The 27,567-nt window shown below is 42.3% G+C and overlaps 1 protein-coding gene across 2 annotated transcripts; it reads left to right on the forward strand.

Annotated features, from left to right (window-relative positions):
- Window positions 1-13,018: 13,018 nt before the first annotated feature.
- Window positions 13,019-24,790, forward strand: LOC116642008 (cystatin-13-like). Of its 2 annotated transcripts, XM_032420034.1 has the most exons (4): window positions 13,019-13,193; window positions 15,216-15,556; window positions 20,181-20,294; window positions 24,633-24,790. In XM_032420034.1, exons 2-4 carry the CDS (start codon window positions 15,266-15,268, stop codon window positions 24,714-24,716), a joined length of 489 nt encoding a protein of 162 aa, XP_032275925.1. In that variant the 5' UTR covers window positions 13,019-13,193; window positions 15,216-15,265; the 3' UTR covers window positions 24,717-24,790. The 2 variants fall into 2 exon arrangements, with proteins under 2 accessions (XP_032275925.1, XP_032275924.1); XM_032420033.1 differs by lacking the exon at window positions 13,019-13,193 and having other exon boundaries at window positions 15,203-15,556.
- Window positions 24,791-27,567: the final 2,777 nt, after the last annotated feature.

Genomic DNA, 27,567 nt, shown 5'->3' on the forward strand with positions numbered 1-27,567 from the left:
TATGTTCCACAAATAAGTGAAACCATATGATAATTGACTTTCTCTGCTTGACTTATTTCACTTAGCATAATCTCCTCCAGTCCCATCCATGTTGATGTAAAAGTTGGGTATTCATCTTTTCTGATGGCTGAGTAATATTCCATTGTATATATGGACCACATCTTCTTTATCCATTCATCTGTTGAAGGGCATCTCGGCTTTTTCCATGGTTTGGCTATTGCGGACATTGCTGCTATGAACATTGGGGTGCATAGGGCCCTTCTTTTCACTACATCTGTGTCTTTGGGGTAAATACCCAGGAGTGCAATTGCTGGGTCATAGGGTAGCTCTATTTTTAAATTTTTGAGGAAACTCCACACTGTTTTCCAAAGTGGCTGTACCAACTTTCATTCCCACCAACAGTGTAAGAGGGTTCCCCTTTCTCCACAACCTCTCCAACATTTGTTGTTTCTTTCCCTGTCCAATTTTTCCATTCTAACTGGTGTAAGGTGGTATCTCAGTGTGGTTTTGATTTGAATTTCCATGATGGCTAATGATGATGAACATTTTTTCATGTGTCTGTTAGCCATTTGTATGTCTTCTTCAGAGAAGTGTCCGTTCATCTCTTCTGCCCACTTTTTGACTTGATTATTTGTTTTTTGGGTGTTGAGTTTGAGAAGTTCTTTATAGATCTTGGATACCAGCCCTTTATCTGTAGTGTCATTTGCAAATATCTTCTCCCATTCTGTGGGTTGCCTCTTTGTTTTGTTGACAGTTTCCTTTGCTGTGCAGAAGCTTTTTATCTTGATGAAGTCCCAAAAGTTCATTTTTGCTTTTGTTTTGCTAGCTTTTGGAGATGTATCTTGAAAGAAGTTGCTGTGGCCGATGTCAAAGAGGTTACTGCCTATGTTCTCCTCTAAGATTTTGATGGATTCCTGTCTCACATTGAGGTCTTTCATCCACTTTGAGTTTATCTTTGTGAATGGTGTTAGAGAAGGGTCAAGTTTCATTCTTCTGCATGTGGCTGTCCAATTTTCCCAGCACCATTTACTGAAGAGACTGTCTTTTTTCCATTGCATGTTTTTTTCCTGCTTTGTCAAAGATTATTTGACCATAGAGTTGAGGGTCCATATCTGGGTTCTCTATTCTGTTCCATTGGTCTGTATGTCTGTTTTTGTGCCAGTACCATGCTGTCTTGGTGATCACAGCTTTGTAATATAGCTTGAAATCGGGCAACGTGATGCCCCCAGCTTTGTTTTTCTTTTTCAACATCTCCTTGGCAATTCGGGGTCTTTTCTGATTCCATACAAATTTTAGGATTGTTTGTTCCAGCACTTTGAAAATGTTATTGGACTTTTGATCGGGATGGCATTGAAGGTATAGTTTGCTCTGGGTAGCATAGACATTTTAACAATTTTTATTCTTCTGATCCATGAGCATGGAATATTTTTCCATCTTTTTGTGTCTTCTTCAATTTCTTTCATGAGTGTTTTGTAGTTCCTAGAGTATAGATCCTTTACCTCTTTGGTTAGGTTTATTCCGAGGTATCTTATGGTTTTTGGTGCTATTGTAAATGGAATCATTTCTCTAACTTCTCTTTCTACAGTTGCATTGTTAGTGTATAAGAAAGCAACTGATTTCTGTGCATTAATTTTGTATCCTGCCACATTACTGAATTGCTGGATGAGTTCTAGTAATTTGGGGGTGGAGTCTTTTGGGTTTTCCACATAAAGTATCATGTCGTCTGCGAAAAGAGAGAGTTTGACTTCTTCTTTGCCAATTTGAATATCTTTTATTTCTTTTTGTTGTCTGATTGCTGTTGCTAGGACTTCTAGCACTATGTTGAACAACAGTGGTGAGAGTGGGCACCCTTGACGTGTTCCTGATCTTAAGGGAAAGGCTCTCAGCTTTTCCCCATTGAAGATGATATTTGCTGTGGGTTTTTCATAGATGGATTTTATGAGCTTGAGGAATGTTCCCTCTATCCCTATACTCTGGAGAGTTTTAATCAGGAAAGGATGTTGTATTTTGTCAAATGCTTTTTCTGCATCAATTGAGAGGACCATATGGTTCTTCTCCCTCCTCTTATTAATGTGTTCTATCACGTTGATTGATTTGCGAATGTTGAACCACCCTTGCATCCCGGGGATAAATCCCACTTGGTCGTGGTGGATGATCCTTTTAATGTATTGTTGGATCCTATTAGCTAGGATTTTGTTGAGGATTTTGGAATCCATATTCATCAGGGATATGGGTCTGAAATTCTCCTTTTTGATGGGGTCTTTGCCTGGTTTGGGGATTAAGGTAATGCTGGCCTCATAGAATGAGTTTGGAAGTTTTCCTTCTGTTTCTATTTTTTGAAACAGCTTCAGTAGAATAGGTATTATTTCTTCTTTGAATGTTTGGTAGAATTCCCCAGGGAATCCATCAGGCCCTGGACTCTTGTTTTTGGGGAGGTTTTTGATCACTGCTTCAATCTCGTTACTGGTTATTGGCCTATTCAGGTTGTCAATTTCTTCCTGTTTCAGTCTTGGCAGCTTATAGGATTCCAGGAAGGCCTCCATTTCATCCAGATTGCTGTTTATTGGCATATAGTTGTTGATAATAATTTCTAATAATTGTTTCTATTTCCTTGGTGTTAGTCGTGACCTCTCCCCTTTCATTCATAATTTTATTAATTTGAGTCCTTTCTCTTTTCTTTTGGATAAGTCTGGCCAGTGGTTTATCAATCTTATTAATTCTTTCAAAGAACCAACTTCCAGTTTCATTGATCTGATCTACTGTGTTTCTGGTTTCCAATTCATTGATTTCTGCTCTAATTTTAATTATTTCTCTTCTAATGCGTGGCTTAGGCATCGTTTGTTGCTTTTTCTCTAGTTCTTTAAGGTGTAGAGTTAGTTGGTGAATTCGGGATTTTTCTATTTTTTTGAGTGAGGCTTGGATGGCTATGTATTTCCCCCTTAGGACCGCCTTTGCAGTATCCCATAGGTTTTGGACCGATGTGTTTTCGTTCTCATTGATTTCCATGAATTGTTTAAGTTCTTCTTTGATTTCTTGGTTGACCCAAACATTCTTGAGCAGAGTGGTCTTTAGCTTCCAAGTGTTTGAATTTCTGCCAAATTTTTTCTTGTGATTGAGTTCCAGTTTTAGAGCATTGTGGTCTGGAATATGCAGGGAACAATCTCAATCTTTTGTTATCGGTTGAGACCTGATTTGTGACCCAGTATATGGTCTATTCTGGAGAAAGTTCCATGTGCGCTCGAGAAGAATGAGTATTCTGTTGTTTTAGGGTGGAATGTTCTGTAAATATCTATGAGGTCCATCTGGTCCAATGTATCATTCAAAGCTCTTGTTTCCTTGTTGATTTTCTGCTTAGATGATCTGTCCATTGCTGAGAGTGGCGTATTGAGGTCTCCTACAATTAACGTATTATTCTCAATATGACTCTTTATTTTGGTTAACAGTTGGCTTATGTAGATGGCTGCTCCCATGTTGGGGACATAGATATTTACAATTGTTAGATCTTCTTGTTGGATAGACCCTTTAAGAATGATATAGTGTCCTTCTGTGTCTCTTATTACAGACTTTAGTTTAAAATCTGATTTGTCTGATATAAGAATTGCTACCCCAGCTTTCTTTTGAGGTCCGCTGGCATGGAAGATAGATCTCCATCCCTTCACTTTCAGTCTGGATGTATCTTTAGGTTCAAAATGAGTCTCTTGTAGACAGCACATGGATGGGTCCTGTCTTTTTATCCAATCTGCAACCCTGTGCCATTTTATGGGAGCATTTAGGCCATTCACGTTGAGAGTGATTATTGAAAGATATGAATTAATTGTCATCATGTTGCCTGTGAAGACATTGTTTTTATAGATTGTCCCTGTAAATTTCTGTTGTATATCACTCTTGGGGTCTTCTCCTTTTATAGAACCACCCTTAATATTTCTTGCAGGGCCTGCTTAGTGGTCACATATTCTTTCAACTTCTGCCGGTCGTGGAAGCTCTGCATCTCTCCATCCATTCTAAATGAAAGCCTTGCCGGATAAAGTATTCTTGGCTGCATGTTCTTCTCATTTAGTACCCTGAATAGGTCTTGCCAGGCCTTTCTGGCTTGCCAGGTCTCCGTGGATAGGTCTGACGTTATTCTGATGTTCCTCCCTCTGTACGTAAGGAATCTCTTCCCCCTAACTGCCCTTATGATGATTTCCTTGGTTCTAAGATTTGCGAGTTTTACTATTACATGCCAGGGTGTTGGCCTGTTTTCCTTGATCTTAGGAGGGGTCCTCTCTGCCTCTAGGACTCGAATGTTTGTTTCATTCCCCAGATTAGGGAAGTTCTCAGCTACGATTTGCTCAAATACATCTTCTAGCCCTCTCTCTCTCTCCACCTCCTCCGGGATTCCAATGATTCTGACATTGGAACGCTTCATGGTGTCACTTATTTCTCTGATTCTATTTTCATGGATTCTGAATTGTTTTTCCCTGGCCTCCTCTTTTCCCTTTTTATCTATTATACTGTCTTCCAGATCGCTTATTCTCTCTTCTGCCTCAGTTACCCTAGCTGTTAGATTATCTAGTTTGGATTGGATCTCATTGATAGCATTTTTAAGTTCTGCCAATTCACCTTTCATTTCTGCCCTTAGAGACTCTATGTTGCCATTAATTGATTTCTCCATTCTAGCCATTGTCTTCACAATTGCTAGCCTGAATTCCATCTCCGACATCTTGGTTATATCTGCATCCATTTGTAAATCTGCAGCATAAGTCATAATCTCTGAGCCTTTTCTGTTTTGGGGGCTCCTCCTCCTAGTCATTCTATTGATGGGTGTTTGAGGGAATGTATAGAGTCGAAATTATTGACCAGAACCCAAGCAAGATGCATCTGTTTTCTTGGGACCTTAGGGTTGCTGGCCTCTTGTTTTCCCAGCCTGTCTTCTGTGGGAGGGGCCTGCTGCACTGTTATTCAGGCAACCCTGTTTGGGCGGAGTTGCCCTGCGCCCCTGTGGCGGGGGATGGGCTCAGTGAGAATCAGTTTTTGACGCTTTTGTTCTCTGGCGCCTTTCCCTGGCGGCTTTCCGCGTCTCTTCCGCAAGTCAGAGCAGAGGAGACCATTTCCAACCCTCTGCCTCAGAGCAGAGAGATCGCAGTCTGTTCTTCAGTGAGCTCTCCAGGCCACACTGTCTCCATTTCTGTCTGTGCTCCTATAAATTGCAGCATCCTGGGTTGTGCGCCCCTTCTCAGCGGTCCAAGTCCTGCCTCCAGGTCCGGGCACGTCTCTGCCCTTTGTGCTTCTAAAACCACCAGCCGCTCCCAGTTCACGTGCGCGCAACCCCACTGCTCTGGGTTTCTGTCCTGGGGGCTGCAGTTCGCAGGCGCGACCCCGCTGCTCTGGGCTTCCGCTCCAGGGGCTGCCCTAAAGTCCTTTCCCCGCTGCTACCGGTCTGCGAGTCTGTGCCCGTCCACAGGGCGCAAGGCTGTCGCTCACCGGCGGTGTAGGATCCCCACGGCCAGGCACCCTCCCACTGCCGTTTATCCTCCAATATCTGCCTGCAGAATCACGGCTCTCCGCTTCATACCTCAAAACCAACCGCCTGTGATATTCTGTTTGTAGAGATCCAGATCTTCTTACATCTCAGGCTGGTTTCGTGGGTGCTCAGAGTGGTCTGGTAGATATCCAGCTCAATTCCAGGGACCGGTGAAATAGGGTCCCCTACTCCTCCGCCATCTTTCCCCGCTCCAAAGAAAAGTTTTTAAAAAGTCCCGGGAGCTTGGAAGTCACCTTTCCATTCTAACAAGTAACAAGCTGAATAGACTGACAATAGATTTATATGAGATTGGAGGACACAGGGCAAACTGCTGCCCCCACGATTGGAGAGCCACAGAGGCGAGTACAGGGGTCATGGTTTACCAGAGCAGAGACTAGCAGAAACCACTGTGGGAACCATTGTCAGAGCAGGCAAGCCTAAACTTCAACTGAGAAATTGCAGGAGGCTCAGTGAGGACAACTCAGAAAAACTCCAGGGAAGCCCAGGTATTGCAGTGTGGGGGAGATGTCCCCACAGTATTGTGAGATTTACCACTGGCAATTCAGCCATATTCCCACAGTAAATATCAGAGAAAAGTCCCCTCCTGTTTTGGGCAGGAACCATTTTGAAATATCCCAAAGCCCTCTGTTCTTTTTTTTTAAATAAAAAATATTTTATTGAAAGATGCTTTCTTTTTTTTTTTTTTATAATTTTATTATGTTATGTTAATCACCATACAAGCCCTCTGTTCTTAACGAGTCCCACCCTCAGGGGAAACTAGTTAAAAAGAGCCTAACCTGTTGGGGTGTTGTCAGAGCCTCACTACACAACTTCTAGCTAGCTCTAGCTACACTGGGCCTACACAAGGCCTTATATATGCGAATATAAGATTATATGTGAATAGATGGATGAAAATAGGTCTCAGGAACTAGAAATGATGCTGGTCTAGAATGTTTTAGAAAATGTAATGAGGAAAGAATTGATGCAAACACTAGAAAAGAGGATAAGAAGCAATCTCTTTCTCTATGATTGTTTTTCTGGAGAATCCAAGAGAGTTGGGTGAAAAGCACACTCAGTCACTGGACCCATAGAAATTACCTGAGCAGGTGTGCTCCCCACCTTCCATGCTCTGTGGAAGCCCAGCCCTGGCTGTCATGTGTAGAACAGTGGAGGCCACAAAGAAGACCTCAGAAAATATCTCTTGGAGTTTAAATAAAGCCACTACTTAATGTCATAAAAGATGATTCATTCTGAAAACGTAATAATTCTGAACTCAAATGCACCCCAAATTATATATATATATGCCTCAAAATAGAGCAGGAGTCATCAGAACCACCAGGTGGCAAAGACACAGCCCCAGTGATCGTGGACATTTCTGCAGTCACCTGTCCTAATGAATGAGAGCACGTGGCCCTGAGCCAGGAAGGCCAAAAAAGGAGGCACCCAGGTAGAGCCTCCTGGAGAGGGTTTGTGGGACCAGGACCCATTTTTCAGGAGGCTCCAGCCCATTGTTGGGGATTGATTATAGGCTCAGGGCAGCAGGAGAAGGAGCAAGAGCAGAACCCAGCCTCCCTGACGTCAGTGAGGGGAGGAGGAACATCCAAAGCCTTGGAAGGTACAGGACACATGCCTGTTCTTTGGTCTCTGTCCTGCCCTTTGAGAGCTCCCAGGCCTCACTGGAACCTCACCTCAACTCAGAACCAGCCTCTTGTTCCTGCTTGCTTCCCTTTGGTTTATACTTTCCTTCTGGTTTCTCTTTTCCTCTTCTCTCATTTCTTTTTCCACTTCCCTCTCATCTCTCCATGGGCCTTGATGTGGGAACGAGGTATATGTCAATCACTAAGTCTATGTCCAGAATCTTTGCTTCCTGGTTTTAGGAATTTAATTAATTATAGAAAATTTGTGTTCTCTCTATCTCTCTCTCAAACACACACACACACACACAAACACACACACACAGACACAGATTCTTTTACAGGGCTTGGGGGGGATTCAGCTTATTACATTTGCATGCATGTTGACTATGTGATTTTTCAAGAAAATCACATTTAAGCAAGAATTTGGTTATGTACAAAGAGATATGCACAGAATTATTATGCTGCTAATACCAGCAATGATGCAGATGACATGTGTTCAAAATAGAGTCTAGACTAAATCAATCCTGAGACATTATTCAGCCATTACAGGTGTCTATATGATGGGGAAAGAAGGAGGGGGCAAATCATAGACCAATGAGCAAATTAATAAGATTATTCCCAGTATTTGAAAGATATTCCCAGTATTTGATAGAATGGGTTAGTGGGCTACAGACTGATTGGCAGGTGGAAGCGGAGGGTGAGAACTACCTGAGACAGGTGTATCATGCAGGTACTTAACATTTCATTTGCCCCATGTTCAACTCTTCACATTTCCTGCCGAAACCTTCTCCTCCATTCTCCACCCCAGCACATGACACACTGCCTACTGCTTAAGCCACTTATTATCTGGGGTCACCTTTGACTTTTGACTCTTCTATCTCTAGGACTGGTTAGCTCAACCAGCTCATAACTCTGGGCATTACTTTCCCCTTCATTTGCTTATACCCCAGTAGCAGCCACCTCCTCCCATTTGCAATATCCCAACAGCCTTTTAACTGAGAATCTAGCTTCCACCACTTTTGCCTTATTTCAATTAATCATCTGTCATCATACAGTTAATCATATTTAGAAAATTAGAAATCTTATGCCAGTCTGCTAGACCCCCATGTTTAAGCATTTGTTGTTTTGTTTTGCAAGTTCTTCATTAGATAATGGGGAAAGCACAGTTGTGGGAGGAAGGATGACTGAGGATTTGCACAACAGAGAGTGGGATATGGGGATAAAGGAGGTAATGGAATAGACGAGGCTACTAACGCCCTTATCCTACAGAGATAGGTTCAAAAGGAGATCCTGGAGGTTGATGAATCAGAAGAGGTTTAATTATATTTTTTAAACTTATACAAATAACTAGTAGAATATCTATTGATTGATCAATCCATCAGTCTATCCATCCATCCACCCATCCATCCATCCATCCATCCAAATAGTGAGAAGAAAGAGGAATATAAAGAGTTAGCATGTGAGCCAAATCCTCATCTTTCATATCAAGGATTCACAATATCTTTTATGAGTCCTGTGGAATGGAACCGAGAGGTAAAGAGTGGAGTAGGCACTTGCTTTTCATCATCTTAAGGTCTTCTCTACATTTAATTTTCACTGTGGAGCTTTCAAATTTTTATAGAAATTATTTTATTTTATTATTAGTTCTATTTTATTATTAAGAGCTAGAGCATTATGGAAATAATTAACTTAGAATGTGACATTCCTATGTAATCCCATCCTTCAGGCACAAGCCTATGAATGGTTCAAAATCCCAAGGTTTCCTTTTTTTGAGCTTAACAAATCATTATTTATTCTTAACAAATCCTGATCTTTTTCTGCTTAATATTTTACAACTTGCTTATTTATCCAGAGCAGATATTGTTCCTTGTCAGTACATGCACATGCTTTGGTTAATTTTTTAGATCTCATTCCATGGATATTACATATTTTTAAAATTTTATTAAGTTTTTTATTATAATTCCAGTGTAGTTCACATACAGTGTTATATTAGTTTCAGGTGTACAATATAGTGATTTGACAATTCTCCACATCACCTGGTGCTTATCACGACAAGTGTGATCCTTAATCCCCATCACCTATTTCACCCATTGCCCCACCCACCTCCCCTCTGGGAACCATCAGGTTGTTCTCTATAGTTAAGAGTCTGTTTCTTGGTTTGTCTCTCTTTTTTCCCTTTACTCATTTCTTTTGTTTCTTAAATTCCACATATTTGTGAAATCATATGGTGTCTTTCTCTGACTGACTTATTTCACTTAGCATAATACTCTCTAGCTCTATCCATGTTGTTGCAAATGGCAAGATCTCATTCTTTTTATGGCTGAGTAATATTCCATTGTATATATACACCACATCTTCTTTATCCATTCATCTATCAATGGACACGGGCTGCTTCTATAATTTGGCTCTTGTAAATAATGCTGCTATAAACATAGGGGTGCATTTATCCTTTTGAATTAGTATTTTTGTATTCTTTGGACAAATACCCAGTAGTGTGATTATTGGCTCATAGGGTCATTCTATTTTTAATTTTTTGAGGAATCTCCATACTGTTTTCCACAGTGGGTACAAAATATTACACATTTTATTTAATAACCTACTATAGATACATATTTGGGCTGTTTTCCTCATGTCTTTTTTTTTTTTTAACTACTAGGAACTGTAGTGTAGTGAATAATTTTCAGTCAATTTTGTGCCTGTAGGCAAGCATTTCTGTGAGACAAAATCCTAGATGTGGAACACTGTGCTGAAGAATATGTAACTTTTAAATGTTTAACGGGGATTGCTAAATTGCTATAACAAAGACTGTTCGATTCCTACTCTGTCAATGCTGATGAAAGTTCCTTATCAATGGAGCATTATCATTGTGTTTAATTTTTTTCCCAGTGTGTAGAAGAATAGTGACATTTCATTCTTGGGTTAACTTGAATTTTTATTGTTGAGGATGTTAAGCATATTTCCATATGAGTATTATAGACATGTATATTTCTTTTTCTGTGATTTGTGTGTTCATGACTTTTCTCTGAATTTCCTATTGGATTTTTGTCTTAAAAAATTACTCATAAAAGCACTTTGGTATTATGAAAATTAAAATTTACTGTGTCACATTTGTCAAATTCTTAGCACTTGTCTTACTTTGTTCCCATTAGGATGACTATAATCAAAAAAGACAGATAATAACCAGTGTTGGCAAGGATGTAGAGAAATTAGAACCCTCGTACACTGCTGGTGGGAATGTAATATGGTGTACCCACTTTGGAAAACCATCCAGTAATTCCTCAAAATGTTAAATATAGAGTTACCATGCAACCCAATAATTCCACTCTTAGGTATATACTTAAGTGTCTACACAAATCTTGGAACATAAAGGTTCTAACAGTATTATTCATAATAGCCAAAAAATGGTGTTTAAAAACAAAATTTGATGAGTAAATTTGAAGGTCTAATTGGCTTTATTAAATGATTCGTGAATTAGGCAGCATCCTATCTAAAAAGTAGAAGGGAAATTCACTGAGCTAAATAAACAGACAAACAGAAAAGGGTTTTTAAAAGCATAGAGAGGGCATTACAAGAAGAAGGAGGAGGAGGAAGGGGTAGGAGGAGGCAGAGGAGAAGGAGAGAAGAAGAAAGAAGAAAGAAGAAGAAGAAGAAGAAGAAGAAGAAGAAGAAGAAGAAAGGGGAGAAGAAAGGGGAGAAGAAAGAGGAAGAAGAGGAAGAAAGGAATTTATTAGCAAGAGATGCGTTGTTTAAGCAAAGTTGCCCTTCTAAGGGGAGTAAAAGGAGTCTATCAGTTAATTTCCTAGTGTTTACCAGGAAATTCCATGTTTACTGGTTAAAGATTACATTTCTGGGGGGTTGACACTGTAGTTAGGTTAGTTATTAAGTCTTGGTTTACTGACTTGGGGCCTTAACCTAAGTGATGCCATTTAGGCCTGTGGTTTTCTTTTCAACAGTGGAAACAACCCAAATGTGCGCAAATTGGTGAATAGATAAATGAAATGTGGTATACACATACAATGGGATATTATTTGGTAATAAAAAGAAATGAAGTAGCAAGATACGCTATAACATGAATGACCCTTGAAAACATTACCAGCCGTTGAACTGTGTACTTACATGGACGAATGGTATGGGAATTAGATTTAATAAAGTTGCTTAAAAGATCACCCTAAACATGAGCAATGAGCCTAGGTGCGTCCCAGCTGCTCTCCGAATCCATGGGATACCCTGAGTGACAAGCACCCTGTTGGTCCCTTCTTGAAATCCTGATGCCTGCAGTCATGAGCAAAAAGAAAGGCTTTTTGGATGGCAATAGCTTCTGGAACAATCTGCATCTGTGGTTTCTGGTGACTCCAAAGTAGATAGAGTGATTTGTTGGGAGGAGAGGGTTTTTGGGGGGAGGGGTGGAGACCTGAGGATGGGCCCCAGGACTCTGGCTTGATGGAGCCCCTTCCCCTTCAGATCTGTGGGTCCACATCCACCACAGCATTCAGCAACTCCCCCACTCCCTTTTATTTCCCAGGACCACCTTCTTTGAGAGGAAGTGGCATCACAAATGGGCTCCTGTCCAGACCTGTGGAAGTCACAGAGAAGGGTGTGGGTGTCTCTCTGCTTTACATTGTGCAACTTCCTCTGGACACAGATACCAGGTAGAAAGTGAATCAACAGGGGCAGCTAGAGAGAGTTCTTACCGCAGGCCAGTTGTTTTCAAACAGTTGATGTGTGGCCAAGAGGGGAAATGGGTTCATTTTGGATGTGTTGTCTGCTCAAATTCTTGACTCACTTTGAATCAAGACAAAGGAGGAAATTGTCTTTTTTCTTTTGGATTTAAAAAGAGTTTTCCAGAAAAGAGAATTTAGTCCTTTGCCAAATACCAAATATCTTCCAAATAACTTATTCTGTGTTCCCATTCATCTCTTGACTTTGCCTATATGTGCATGTGTGTGCGAGCAACAAAATGTGTGGCCAAATTAATTATTACTTCCCATTTTGGTGATTGTGTTTTATACCTGCTTAGAAAGTGCTCCTCAGGTCGAGCACACAATTTTGTCTCAAACATCTGAACCCTCAGCCAGGCACTCTCAGGTTTTACAAGCCCGAGTCTGACTTCCTGTTTGGAGTTTTATCTTATGTATCTCAGGTAAGATCCTCTTTATGCTGATCTATATTTTCTCTGGAAAGACAAATATTAATCCCCAGGTTTCTGAGTTCCCAGGAGCTCCCTGTTACTGCTAGGCTCTAACTGCAGAGTGGGAGGAGCCTGGTTTGGGCCTAAGAATCACTACCAGGAGAGGGAACCCCCCCAAGGGAGAGGGAGGCAGAATGGGGAATGTTTACTTGGGACAAGGTTAACAATGGAGGTACATATGGCTAATGGGTCTGTGGGGATCTGCTCATTCATTCATCCCACAGAGGTATGTTATGCCAGTACTGTCATTGCCAAATGATGTCTTCTGCTTGGTGTTTCTGGGGGCAGCTCTTGCTAGCCATAGGCACCACCTCCCCAAGTGCCTCTCAGTCCCAGATTCCCTGACCTGGCCATTTGGTGCCTCATCCTGCCTCTAGGACTATGGAGTCATATAACAGAACCCTGACAGAAATGACCATGGAGGTTGCTTTCATTTCCAAGGATTTCAGTCCTAAGCCCAGGAATTTAGAAAGCCAAGAGGTGTGAAACAAGCAAGGTTTCTGCATTAGGGGCAGATACTGCTGGTCTTGCTGAGCCTGTGGGGCTCTGAGAGCTGAGGGACCTGTTAGAGGTGCCCTGCCCTTGAACAGCATCAGAGGGGCTGGGCTTACCTCACAAAGGGCCCATAGATGTGACCACCTGGCCAGAGAGTGTAGCCAGAGGGCAGAAGCACCCCTGACTCAGGCCTAACTAACACTCTGACCAGGTGTAGGGGCAAGAACTAAGTGTGCTGGGACAGAGAGTGGCCCATGAGGGGAGCTGGTCAAAGCTCAAGTCCTCAGAAGGAGAAAGATACCACCTGTGGGTGAGCACAGCCAGCTCAAGTCTCAGCAAGCAGGAGTGTGGTGAAGAACTTGGTTCTGAGGTGGGTCTGGGGTATAGCTGTACTGGGTGGGGAAGGCCTATAATGCCAGGATGGCCTCCAAGTGTGCCCTGGGCAACATATTCAGACATTATGGAGCAGAAAGTCTCACAGGCCAAAGTTAGCCGTTCAAGCAAATCCCATGTATATCAAGTAAGTGCAAATCATCAAACCATCGGGCAAGAGGCTAGGTGGGGAAATGAAGCAATTTAACACACTTCAGATATGGGTGCAAACTGGGGAGACACAAAGGCCATGTTGCCCAGACCCTGGACTTGTGATACTCTCTGCTGCTTCAGTCTCCTTGCTGATGGGGTTACGGGACCCAGAGCGGGGGTTTGAGCAAAGCCTGTGCAACGTGTCGGAAACACCCACTGGCCCTGAGGAGAGACACAGGTAAGTCTGCCTGGCACAGCTGGACATGTTGAGGATTTGGCTGGTGGTTCCTGGGGTGAGGACACATGGGGCCATGATGGCATCATCGCTGGTTGGTTGACATAAGACCTTATGAATATTCTGTGCTCCATGTATCTCATGTGTAGTTAGTGTCTGATGGATATCAGTTGTCCTTAGGTTCTGCTGCCACATTCCTTGCTCAACTTAGGCAAGCTATACTTAGCACTTGTCTGTGGTGAACACAACCTTTGGATTCTGCCTTTGTCTCTGTTTGGGAGGAAAAATTTCCTGTCTCCCTCAAGGTCCTTCCAGCCAGACTAAGAATCAAATTGACATGCAACAGATTAACGGGAGAAAAATCAAATGTAATTTCATACATATGGGGAATCCACACAGACATAGAAATTCCAAAGACAGTCAGGCAAACTGATGTATATAAGTCATTCTGAACTAAGGAAAAGGAGGGTGGAGTCTGGGACTTCAAAGGGAAGAAATGTAATCCTCAAGAAGAAAGAAAAAGAATTGATATTTGGTAAACAAATACTTATTGGCCCCATGGAAACAATGAGACAAAGAGAGGAGTTTGATCCAACAGGCCTTACTAGGTTCCCCCCTGTCTACCATACCATGTTCACATCATAATGTAGTTGTCTGTGGTGATAGCTCTCTTCCTGGAGCAGGGCCTCTAAATTCTTTTTAGGTGGCTGGAGGAGGTGAGGAGGTAAAGAAATTTCCCTGAATCTGCTGGGTTTTGATTGTTTTTTAAATCAAAATAATCTTCATGCCCAGGTGGCTTCCTTGATGTGGCCTGCCCCTGGCCCCTACACTTGTCAGGCTATTTGCTTCTTCATTATCTATACTTAACACATTAACTGTTGTGCCTCTGTCTCATGAACTACATCCTGATTCACCTTTTATAGGAGAATGGAATCTCCTCAAGAGCAAATGCACATCACAAGCTGTGATCTACACTTACTCATCTGTTAGATTGAGGTAGGTCTAAAGGTGTGTTTCAGGCAATGAAGTAAAGCTCTGACAGGTAGCCCGAGGCATTTACTTGACCTCTTTGTGAGACCTACTTTCCTCCTGTGTAAAAGGGACTACTCATTATGTGGCCCCAAGGGAGATAATTAAATAAGAGAAACATGTGATATCCTTATTATAGGGCCTGGCAAGACTCAATAATACTCCATAAACAGATCCCAGTGATGGCTAATGAGCCTAACTGGAAATGGGAGAGATGGTGGGGGCAGTTTTGAGGACAGACAAAGGCTCAGCTGAGGATTTTCATACATGCTCCTGAAGAGGAAACAAGATGAGTTTCGAGACCCATGTTCTTCCTGTGGCAGTGCTTCTGTTTCAGGTTCTTGTGCCTTCTTGTGCACTGAGACCGGATACAGAGAGACACTTGCACTAGATGTGTGGGAACCTCGCAGGCAAAGAGGCAGGGGTCAGTTGGTAGGGAAGGAAAGGAGTGTGAGTGCATGGAGGCAAGCATTCCCTCCAGAAAGATGGGAAAATGGTCTGAATTGTGACTGCCCAATTCTTACTCTACCTCTCTTTGAGGAAGGAGAAAGAGAAGACCATAGGACACAAAACTAACAGAAGTTCTCCCCCTTTTGTCCGTAGCAGTGCCAGGAAGACCTGAGGGTGTAGAAGCAGCAGGGCCAGCCCAGCCCATGTCCTGCCCCAGTCCTGGAAGGATAGAAGGAACAAAGCCTATACCCCCTTGGCTAAGTACCATGGCCAGACTCTGCCTGAGCCTGCTGTTCCTGGTGGCCACTGTGACCCTTGTGTCCAGAGGTGTCCACACCTGGGGCAGGTCGAAGGTGGTGAGGAAGTTCCAAGACATCCCGGAAACTTACGTCTATGTGCAGCAGGCCCTGTGGTTTGCCATGAAAGAGTATAACAAGACCAGCAAAGACAAGTACACCTTCAAGGTGGTAAAGGTCCTGAAATCCCAGGAGCAGGTTGGTGAGCATGTTCTCTTTGCTTTTTCTCTCCAAGATGCGGTCATGAGGGGGCCCATTATCCACAGAGGGCACAGACCCCAGGGAGTGGAAAACAGCTGAGAGATGCCTTTAGCCAAATATATATTAATTTTATTTTAGGGGTTTTTGGAGGAAAATTAGTTACACTTCATCTTTTATTATTCTATTATAAAATAGCCATTAAAATAACTTAAAATTGATTACAGTCATATCAGAAAGCATAGGTGAGAGTCTAAGAAGGCTGTTGAGGGGGCCAAGTCTGGGACAATTTGGGCTGATTTCATCGAATGAGTCATTATAGGTATGAATTATAACACAGTGAAAAGGCAAAGAAAGTGCAAGTCCTGGCCCTGCTGCTTTTGCATCCTCTCCTTTCACTGAAAAAAGGAAGGGAAGGCTCTTCTTTACAGAAAAACACCTACCTGTAGATATAAGACTGTGTAAGTAGGAAATCATCATGGCATCACGGCAATAACTATTTCAGGCAAACATCATCAATGAGTCCTACACCCACTGGGTGGGAGAGTGGTGGAGGACAAATTGCTGCAGGGATTCTTTCATTAATTAATTACAATAGGGAAAAGATACCCTTACAATCAGAAAATCTGACAAATGCCTTGTTCACCAAATGCTTGTCACCAACACTGGGACAAACTAACATCATGTGCCCCTGATGTGAAGTCATGGAAAAGACATAGCATCACCTGTGCATGGTAGGCTTGTCTAAAATCCACCCCCTGAAGGAAATCATGAGGAACAAATCCATATTATGGGGCATTCTGTAAGACCTCTTAAAACTATCAGGGTCATGAGAGACCAGGAGAAAAAACAGGGAAACTTCTTGATTAAAGGAGGTATAAGAAACATGACAACTAAATTCAATATGTGGTCTTGTATTATCCCTTGGATTAAAAAAAAAAACAAAACCCTATAAAAGATGTAGTTGGGGGAATTGAAATACGGACCATATCATAGAAGAGAGCATTGCATCAATGTTGTTTCTCAAGAAAATTGATTGGACTGTGGTTTGGGGGGACCCCAGAGAGGAATCAGTAGGTGCACAGAAGGAATGGAGGTTCAGCCAGTCTGGCTGGAGTTTAAGGAAGGGAAGAGAGAGGGGTTGATGGGAAAAGGGGGCTACCCTGCAACATCGGAGTGACATGCTGTACAGGGACAGTCTTTGTGCTCCTCTTCCTCCTTCACTAGCCCTGTCTCCTCTCCACCCTCTGCTCTCTAGCCTTTGCTGTCCATCCCTCCAGGTCACCAGTAATCTGCTGAGGTTCCTGTTTTCTTAATGGGGTCAGGAGAGAAGGCTCATTTGGCAGGTTCATGTCCCTATGAGGCTGGGACATTTGGCCCCTTGGCCGTCCTCCACACTCAGTGGGTCTTGGCTTCCTCCTTTTCTTTTGTGTGACCCTGGTTATGTTGTTTGTGTTTCTTGGATAGTGGACACCTGGGGCCAGGATGTTTGTCATCACTGGGTGGCCAAGTTAAAGCCTCAGGAACATCAACTGCCCTGGGGGCTCATTTATATGTAGTAAACTAATTAATAGTGAACTATTCCACTTTCACAGACTTGTCTTTATCTATGCTTTTTCAGTTCCAAAAATAGATGGTTCTGCTTTATTTAATCAAAAGTACACCGAATTCTCATGTCTCAAAAATTATACATCATTTTGTACTGTGTGCTAGTTTTTTCATGAATGTACATTTTATTTCTCAGCTCACTGTAAACTCTTGAATGCAGGTAAGAATTCAAAAGAATCAGGTAGAAACAGGTTCAAAAAGAGTCTAGAACAGAGGTATTTAAAATTCCTTGACCTTCCATCTACATACCACTGGAAAACACACTGAAGAAAAAGGTAAGGAAGAATGAAACACCCCCCCCCCCAAATAAAATTAACTCAAAACAAAACAAAAGCAAGAAGAAAAATGCTTGGTGATAATTCAGATTAAATTTAGTAACACACACACAGGCTCTATATAAAGAGAACAACTATCTATATCTTATTGGTTGATGTAACTTAAAAGTACAAAGCTCTCTATCAGGAGCTGGACAATTATAGCCTGCAGCCAAGTCTGGCTTGCTGCTTATTTTGTATGCCCCTTGAACTAAGAATAGTTACAAGAAATTAAAAAAGGATATTTTGTGACATGAAAATTACATAAAATTTAAATTTCCATGTCTATAAATAAAGTTTTATTAGAACATTGCCACCCGCATTATTTGAGTGCAGTCTAGGGCTACTTTTGTGCCGCACTGACAAGATTGTGTGTTCTGAGCCTAAAATATTTACTCTCCAGTCCTTAAAGAAAAAGTTTGCAGCTACCTGCTCTAGTTCATAGTTGACTGAGACTCTGTTGCAGATTCTGTGCGAGGTGAATGATGGTAAAAATAAGCACCGTGGGTCCAATTATATGCTAATTTCTTTCAAGAAATACAGTGCAGTGCTATATTTATATATTTTCTCTTCCTTATAATTTTCTTAATAAAATTTTTTTTTCTCTAGCTTACTTTATTTCAAGAATACGGTATATAATATATATGACACACAAAATATGTGTTAGTTGGCTGTTTATGTTATTGGTAAAGCTTCTGGTCAACAGTAGGCTATTAGTAGTTAAGTTTTTGAGGAGTCATAAGTTCCACTTGGATTTTTGATTGTGCCTGTAAGCCCCATGTCGTTCAAGGGTCAACTGTATATACAGTCTACTTTGTGCCAGACCTGGTTGCTTTTCATATGCTCATTCAGATCTTACAACTCATTATGTAGGAACTGTTTTCTTCCACTTTGAAAAGGATATAGGCACAGAGAGGTTTAGTATTTTGTCCAGGGACACACAGCTATTATGTAGAAGAGCCAAGATTTAAACCCAGGCTGTCTGTTGTGAATGAGCACATGTTACTGCCTGAGTGATATGGATGGAGTAAAGTGGTGGGACGTTGCAGCCAGAGGAAAGAGGTCATGGAAGGTCAGGAGAGTCAGAAACCCTGTCTGTGAAAACAGTGAAGGGCTGCCTCAGCAGCCAGGACCCCTATCCTCTTCCCTTTTCTGGGCAATTAGGGGTCAAGCTAGGGCTAATGGTCAGTTGGTGGTTGTTGAGCATGATTCAGAGCAGTTTGTTTTTATGATAATTTTAACTTGGAAATATTACTCAAATATAAAGCAGTGGTTCTCAAGTGGGCATGGATTTTGCTTGGCAGGGGACTTTTGGCAATACCTGGAGGGATTTTTCGTTATTACAACCAGAGGGGGCCACTAACTGACACTTAGCGGGCAGAGGCCAAGGACGCTGCTAAGCACCCTACAGTGCCCAGGATAGCCCCTACCACAAAGACTGATCCAGCACCAAATGTCAATAGTGCTGAGGTTGAGAAACTTGTTATCCAGTCATAAAAAATGTTCTAGGAGTATGTCTGGAAGTCATTGAGTTGAAAAATAGAAACGATGACCCAATTTCTTGCATTTCCAATCTGACTCGTCATTTCCTGAGGGCACCCCCAGAAGCAGTTGGCTGTCCTTCCAGACACTTTATATACACTTACACACATAACTGGAAAATTTTAAAGTATATATGATATTCAAGAAACCGTTCCTAGAATTCTGCCGACCACTACCATTTTGTTCAATGCCCAGGCAACTTCTCGAGAATGTCCAAAATGTTTCCTATGTTTTCAAAATGATCTCTTACTCTTCTAGGGTCAGTTATTGTGTTTAACTTGGTCATTCTCTTTAATACATTCTCTCCCTTAAGTTTTGTAAAATCTTACCTTGTTCTCATTTTTAAATAATAAAAGTCTCCATTTGCCATTGTGCATCTCCATTTCCCCATAGGGCCCTCTGGAATACAAGGGCTGGTGGGGGGCTCTTCATGGGAGAGGAAGAGTCCCTGAAATCAGGGACTTGGGAGGGTGTATCATGTGGAATAGGGTTGGATTGCTAAAATTGCCAAGGAAGGAAGTTAGAAAAGCAATACCTTCCAAGCAAATTTCAGTTCTGGGATGTCTTCTTCTCCCAATATTGACTAGGTATGAAGCTGTTATAGACTCTGCTGTTTATTTCCCAAGCTCCAATAAGCAAACCATTACCTTTCCCAGGAAAACATTCTTTGGGGAATAGTTTTCTTGCTTTATCTTGGGGACAGTTGTCATTATTTAACATTCAATACCATGATGAGAGATAGACAGAGGAATTTCTTCCCCTCCAGTTACCCCAAAATTTCTGGCAAGGAAACTATAGACGGGAAGGAGGGTGGTGGGGAGACGTTCTTTGCCCTAAGCAGTCAATGACATGTGTATTTATCAGAGATGACAATTGATATCATGTATTCATTTATGATATCTAATTTTTATTTTTTATTTTCTTAAAGATTTTATTTATTTATTTTGAGAGAGAAAGAAAGAGAGAACACGAGTGAGGGGAAGGGGCAAAGGGAGAAGGAGAAGCAGACTCCCTGCTGAGCAGGGAGCCCGATGCAGGGCTCGATTCAGGGCTCAGTCCCAGGACCCCAGGATCATGACCTGAGCCAAAGGCAGACACTTAACCGACTGAACCACCCAGGTGCCCCTATGATATCTAATTTTTAAATTACTCCTTGACAGGTCACAGAGAGTTTGGACTACTTTCTTGAAGTCAAAATTGCCCGAACAATGTGCAAGAAAATTTCAGGAGAAAATGAAAACTGCTTATTACAACAGGATCGCCAAATGCAAAAGGTATGGCCTCGGTCAGGTCTGTGTACCAGACAGAAAAAACCGATAGGACCAACCCTGCTAGTTTCCTTTTTATTTTTATTTTTTATTTTTTTAAATTTTATTATGTTATGTTAGCCACCATACAATACATCATTAGTTTTTGATGTAGTGTTCCACGATCCATTGTTGTCATATAACACCCAGTGCTCCATGCAATACGTGCCCTCCTTAATACCCATCACTGGGCTAACCCATCCAACACCACCCTCCCCTCTAAAACTCTGTTTGTTTCTCAGAGTCTATAGTCTCTCATGGTTCATCTCTCCCTCCTATTTCCCTCCCTTCATTTTTCCCTTCCTTCTCCTAATGCTAGTTTCCTTTTTAAACCATATTCTAATCATATTCAGGACAAAGGACAGCCAGGTTCTAAACATAGAGCACTGTTTCTATCAATTTTTGCTGATACCCCTCACTCCTGCCAACACATACATAGACACTTAGTAGCTTAAAGCAACACCCGTTCACTATTTCTCACTATTCTGCAAAGCTGGGCTGGGTTTGGCTGGGCAGATTTGTCTTGGTGATCTTTTCATAGAAGTTACTTCCAGTTTTTCTCTTTCATAGTTGAAGGTGCATACACAAGTATGTATATGTCTGTGTCTTATGTATTTTCTTCACCTATTTGGTATATACCTAAAGCTGGCATGAGACATGGCTAAGCAAAAATAATGGCAGATTAGTGGTTCCTGAAAATTGCCCAGACATGTGCAAATAAAATACATCTTCATATTCTAATGAATGAATAGTGGGCACCACAGCAGAGCACCAAATGCAAGTGGATGGCTACATCTAGGGAGCAAGCTATAAGTTACTGGAACTAGTTTTCAATTAAGTAACATTTTTTAAAATTCTGGTAGATACTAAGAATGATATATCAAATACCCATGTGCTTGATTTTATAACTGTTGTCATTTTATTACATTAATTTAAAATGCTTATTTCAACCAGTGAAATGTTAAATACGCATTCCACTCCCCTCTCTCTAAGATAAACACTCAAATTGTTGAGAAGTGTTCCTACCCATTAAAAAAAATTAATCTGTGCAGAGTTTTGTGTGTTTTTCAAAATGTACATACATTTTGGAACTTCCTCTTGTTTTCTTTTCCACTCAACAGTATGTTTTGAAATTTATTATGTTGGTACAATCTGTTAGTATTTATTTATGCCAAATGATTTCTTGGGCCATTTAATGTGTATATAAATCAGGCAAAATTGTTTTTATTATTGCATATTAAGCTCTTATATGGCTGTATTATGTCATATTTGACCATCTTGCTATTTGTGGTCATCTTAAAATTTCACTTTTAACCATAATGCAGCAGTGACAGGGTGCATGCAGACTGAGCAGATTCGGAGCTTTCCTCTGGGGTGCCCTGGGAAGTGGGTCCACCATTTAGCCACACGTGCGGCTTCAGCGCTGGTGGGGCTACCACACGTGACTCGCAATCTCCGTTTTACTCTCCAAAGTGGTTGAACCAGCACACCCTCCTTCAGTGGTGTGCACAGTTGTTCATTTTCCCTCAGCACTTGGGGTTGAATCTTAAATGTTTTCATTCTGATGTATGTGAAAGGTGATCTCCCCACCATTTCACTTGGTTGCTCCCTGATTCCTAGTAAGGTTGAAATATTTTAATATCCCTAGTAATCATCCACGTTTTCACTTCCAGGCCTTGCTTTTTAATGTCTTTTTTTCTTTTCCCCCTGGAGCAACCAGAGGGCCCCTGTCAGGAGCCACAGTCAAGTCACTGGAAACCCCTAACCTCAACTCCTCAGCTTCCCACTTCCTGTCTGTCTCCCCTTGGCCAAACTCAACTGCAAGCCAGAGGGTGCCCTCTCTAGAAGTCAGAGGGCAGAGTGCCCATTGACACAGACAGTGGAAGCTATAGAGCAAGTGTGCCCGTTGGCATAGCCCACTGAAGTCATTGGTCTTTCAAGACACTCCAGGTAAAAATAGAAGGAATGCAGACATGGAGAGACAATGGAGAAAAGCCAGCATGGGGGCAGGGGGTGGAGACAGCAAGATCAACAGGAGTCTGTTAGGAGTCTAATGGACTAGCTCAGATGAGAGATGATGCTGTTTGGGATGGTGGAGGTACTCAGTTCTGGATGTCTTTGAAAGGCTTGGTTGAAATTTGCTGATGGATTGGCCATGGACAGTGAGAGGAGAAGAGCTGAGGATGTCTTCAAGGTTTGTGGGGTTTTGAGGCAGTTCTCTCTCTTGGTTTTCTCTCATGCTTTCATCTTCTACATAGAACATCTGGCATTCAGTAGACTTCGTCACCTTGATTGCATCCACTTCTTATCATGAGGAGAGTCTTCTCTGTCTCTGTCCTTGCATGGCGTCGCTTCCCATTTCAGAGCTCCTATAGATTTGACCTTATCTGCTTTCTTTAGTTATTTATTGGGATTTAGAAAAGAAGAAAAGGCAAACATCTGAGCTCCTTGGAATATAAATTTAAAACTTGATATGATTTTAAATAGTTATTAACTTGACTCATTTCATGTGGAAAATTTGGAACTTTCAAAAGTCACTTAAAATCAACTATAAATACCCTTATGTAAAGTTTACCACTGTCAATATATCGTTATTTATACCTGCTTTTCTGTATTTTATATTTGTATTTTTGTGTAGTTGGGATCATACTGTATACTGTTCTATAACCTAGATTTTCATTTAATAACAAAGTGTAAGGATTTCTAAATATTTTTATATTATTATAATGGGTAGGAACACTTCTCAACAATTTGAGTGTTTATCTTAGAGAGAGGGGAGTGGAATGCGTATTTAACATGCTTTATGCCCTAACTATTAACATGCCCTAACTTTTAGCTATTATGAACAGTGCTTTATGCCCTCTGACTTCTAGAGATCGCATCAATGGGCACCCTCTGGCTTGCAGTTGAGTTTGGCCAAGGGGAGACAGACAGGAAGTGGGAAGCTGAGGAGTTGAGGTTAGGGGTTTCCAGTGACTTGACTGTGGCTCCTGACAGGGGCCCTCTGGTTGCTCCAGGGGGAAAAAAAAAAAAGACATTAAAAAGCAAGGCCTGGAAGTGAAAACATGGATGATTACTAGGGATATTAAAATATTTCAACCTTACTAGAAATAATTGTATAATTGTAGAATTATTTGAGAGCATTATATAGTGAAACTGTGATTTCATTTACTTGTGTTCCACATTTTACTTAACCGATCCCTGAGAATTGGTTAAGTTTTCCTAACTTTTAGCTATTATGAACAGTGCTTTAATAAATATTCTTCTTTATTTCTCTTTGTGTGATTATTGTTTCCTTGTAGGCAAAGTTCCTGGAAGTTGAATTACTCAGTATTTTTTCACTTCTTAAAGATTTTTAATATATGTCCTCTAGGATTGATCCTGATAATTGGGTTTTTAATTCCTCTGTTTCCTGATTTTTTCCTGTCTACTTTGGCTGATCCAGAAGTTAAGCTATTAGTCGACTCTGATAAGCCCACTTCCTCCCCTTCCTACTACTGCCAAGAAACAGCTGAGCCCGGCCCAGATGCCCCTCCAGCCAGGATGAATCTCTGGGCCGGCCAGAGTTCTCCAATGGCCTGTCTGGATTGCTGGTAGCTTGGTCTTATTTTCTTCCTCAAGCTGATCCCTCAGTATTTGTATCTTATACAACTTCAATTCTGTTTGATGTTGCCATTCATGTTTCCATTGATGTAGGAGCGGTATTCCTCATTTATATTTTTATTCTAACTGAATAAAAATTTTAGGGGTGAGAGGAGGGATACAAGTGAACTCATCCCACACCAGGATCCTGAAACTCTCGCTCATTCTGCAGGCCCTGGGAAAGAGCTCTATGTGTCCCCTCAGTTCCCTGGCTGCAAGTTTTGCTTCTTGTCTCTGGCCAGACCTTGACCTGCCCCACCAAGACATGCAGGACTCTGTAGTATTCCTGCCTCTTCTGGGAAGGACTCACCAGGCCCTTCAGGCAGCATGCAGTCTCAGTAGGCTGCAGGGGAGTCAGCGTGGCTGGATGAGGGCCAGAGCTGGAGATGAGGATTTCTGAGAATAACCAGTTTCTGGGCTCCTGCTATCCATGATGGCTTCAGATCACAGAGAGGTGAATTGGCAGGGGTCCATCCTGGTGAGTGAGGCTAGCTCCCCTGCCATCCGGTCTCAGGTCTAACAGTTCAGGGACTGCAGGGGCAAGACTGGCTCAGGCTGCCTTTAGCCACCCTGAAGCCAAATCCCAGCACCCAGAAATAGAAACTTCTGTTTGTTTTTCATTTTTCTTTCTTACAAACTGATTATTCTTTTTGTCTCTTTTAGATGTTTCTTTGCACCTTTATTGTTGCAACCAAACCTTGGAAATTTGAGTTCACTATGCTGAAGAAACAATGCGAAGAGGTCTAATTATCTTCTAGCATGTTCGACTGTTTTCACTTCCATTTTAAAGAAGGAAATACACCTGCAAAACATTTAAATAAGCTGACCCATTGACTTCATTTTTGTGGCCTTTTTGCTTTTTTGTGTGCCCTTCAGGGGCTGATACTGAGAACATGATACCTTTTTACAGTGTTGGTCAGCCTCTTCTAGTTGACTCACTCATCTACTAGTGGGACAATCTGCTACCAGTAGATGGAAGAGACTGTAAACCTGTTTCCTTATCTCATTGAACTCTGAGCACAGATTACTTTTCACTGGCAGCTGTTTCTGGAGAACTAACTAGAGGATGCAGTCCTCAACTGTTTTGAGCTGATGGATTGTTTCTGCAAGATTCTGAGGGGTCTGGCTGCCTTGAGAGTGTTCCTTCCATGGATTTCCATAGAAATCTCCCTGCCTAGGACTCCAGGGAAGACACAGCCCATTCGCTTAAAAACAGTTTTAGACAACTGACCCAACTGGAAGATAGTTGGGTTATTTGTGTATTTGCAGTGTACTTTTGGTTTTGAAGTGAAGCAGAAACAATGTAGGGGTGATTGATGGCTCATGGATAGTAGGCTGCTTTGTGCATGAATGAGTGTGCATGTGTGCACAGTGGGATATATCAGTTATCTAATGCTGCATGACTAATCACTCTGCCCTTAATGGCTTAAGCAATTTAAATCTCTTATGGTGTCTGTGGGTCAGGGATCTGAGGGTGGCTTGGTGGGGTGGTTCCAGATATCATTGTCTGTTGAGGTTACACTCAGACATTGACTACACTGCCCTCATCTGAGGGTTAGTTTGGCTCTGGAGAATCCACTTCCCAGGTGGCTCACACTTATGACTACAAGTTGGTGTTGGCCATTGACAGGAGATCTCTGTTCTCCATGTGGGCCTCTCCACAGAGCCGCTGGGTGCTTGGTATGGCTTCCTCCAGATAGAATGTTCTGAGAGACTAAGATGGAAGCCACACTGCTCTTTGTGACTTAGCTTCAGATGTCATACACCATCACTTCTTCCTTGTGTTAATCGTCCCCCAGATTAGCTCTGGCTCAGTGTGGGAAGGGACTGTACAAGGGTATGATGACCAGGAGATGAGGATCAGTGGATGTCATCTTGGAGGCTGGCTACCACTGTGTGTGCGCACATGTGCATATGTGTTTGTGTGTGCGTGTATGTGTACATGTGTGGAGAGGTAGGATATGATGATGAAGATGGTTAACATGACCAGAAAGAGGCACTTTCTGAAACCTGGATATGGAAGTTACAGCACTGGTGTGCAGGTCAAGTCCAGCCAGGGCAGTGTCAACAGTAACACAGGAACAAGGGCATGCATGCCATCTTCGACATGTAAGAGACGGTAAAGCTCGGGTGTCACCTGGCTGACAAGGAAACACTCCCTGTACCTGAGCCTTGCTGCCTGAAGCCTTTCTCTCCACCTATGGGACGTGGCTAGAGTGCTGGGGAGGGAACGCCCCAGCCTCCAGACCCTTGGACAGTAACACTGAGGTGTGTCCTATCTAGTTTTTGAGATGTGCCCAGCAAGACAGAGCCCTAACCTCCCACATTGTCATCTGCTCTCTCTGACATGTTGCTTCCCACTCTTACTTCCTCACTGCCCTTCTGGTATTTTCTATAATCCCCTCCAAATAAACCACTTGCACTTGAATTATTGTCTCAAGCTGAGCTTCTGGAGGAAGCAACCTCATAGTGGAGCCCAGATCTACTGTGAAGGGCAGCCTGGGACCACCTGGGGCATAACTGGGGGAGATCAGGCAACAGGACACACTTGCATTTTCTCACCTCAGCCAGCAACCATGTTCTGGGGAAGGCATGCCCAGACCTCCCTCCTCCATGTAGTCATGGAGTTCTAGGAACAGAGGCAGACCAGTTCTTGTCACCTTGCTCCCCCACCTTGGGATGGGGATCCCTATGCGAACGGCACCTGTAGCTTTCACTTCTCTGCCCACCTCTGCCCTTCAGCCCCCAACCACGGCCACGGCATTTGCTCTCTTGTTCTATAGCTGGAGTTGGCCAGCCCCATCTGGTCCCATGAGCAGCCCCCAGGGCTTTCTCCTCTGAGCCCTGACAATGTGGTTCCACACCTGGAGGGACCTAACACATTGACACACCCTAGGCTGGTTGTTGCCATCTTATCCATAATCCTGCAAGCATCTGGGACAAACTAGACTTTACTGACCACACCCAAGGTCAGCTGTCTAGTATTAGTGGGATATTGCTTTGGGTTTAACTCTCCAGAACTATCTGGGCCCTTCTGATGCACTGAGTTAGTCAGAATGAAGAATCAGTATCAAAACAGTTATATTAACTAATGAGATTTCTGAGGGTTTTTTTTTTTTTTTTTTTTTTTTTTAGATTTTACTTATTAGGAGAGAGAGAGAGAGCATGCATGAGCAGGGGGAGGGGCAGAGGGAGAAGGAGAAGCAGGCTCCCTGCTGAGCAGGGAGCCCGATTGGGGCTCCATCCCAGGACCCTAAGATCATGATCTGAGCCGAAGGCAGATGCTTAATCACGGATGCTTAACTGACTGAGCCACCCAGGGGGTCCAGATTTCTGAGTTTTTATTTGCCCACAGTTGTCAGTGTCATATGCGAGCCTGAAGAGAACTCTGAGGCACCTTCAGTATTGGCCCATTCCCTTCCAAAGTTCAAAGTGTCATTAAGGCCAAGTCTGTAGCCTGGGCCACCTGGGGGACCAGCTGACTGTGAGAAGTTATCCTGCCTCCACCCTCCTCTGCAGAAATTGTGCTTTTTAGAAGATACACGGATGACAGAAGCATTGGCTTTGTCACCATGTCCTCATTTTCCCTTTGATCATG

The sequence above is a fragment of the Phoca vitulina genome, unplaced genomic scaffold (assembly GCF_004348235.1).
Source record: "Phoca vitulina isolate PV1807 unplaced genomic scaffold, GSC_HSeal_1.0 scaffold22, whole genome shotgun sequence".
NCBI lineage: Eukaryota > Metazoa > Chordata > Mammalia > Carnivora > Phocidae > Phoca > Phoca vitulina.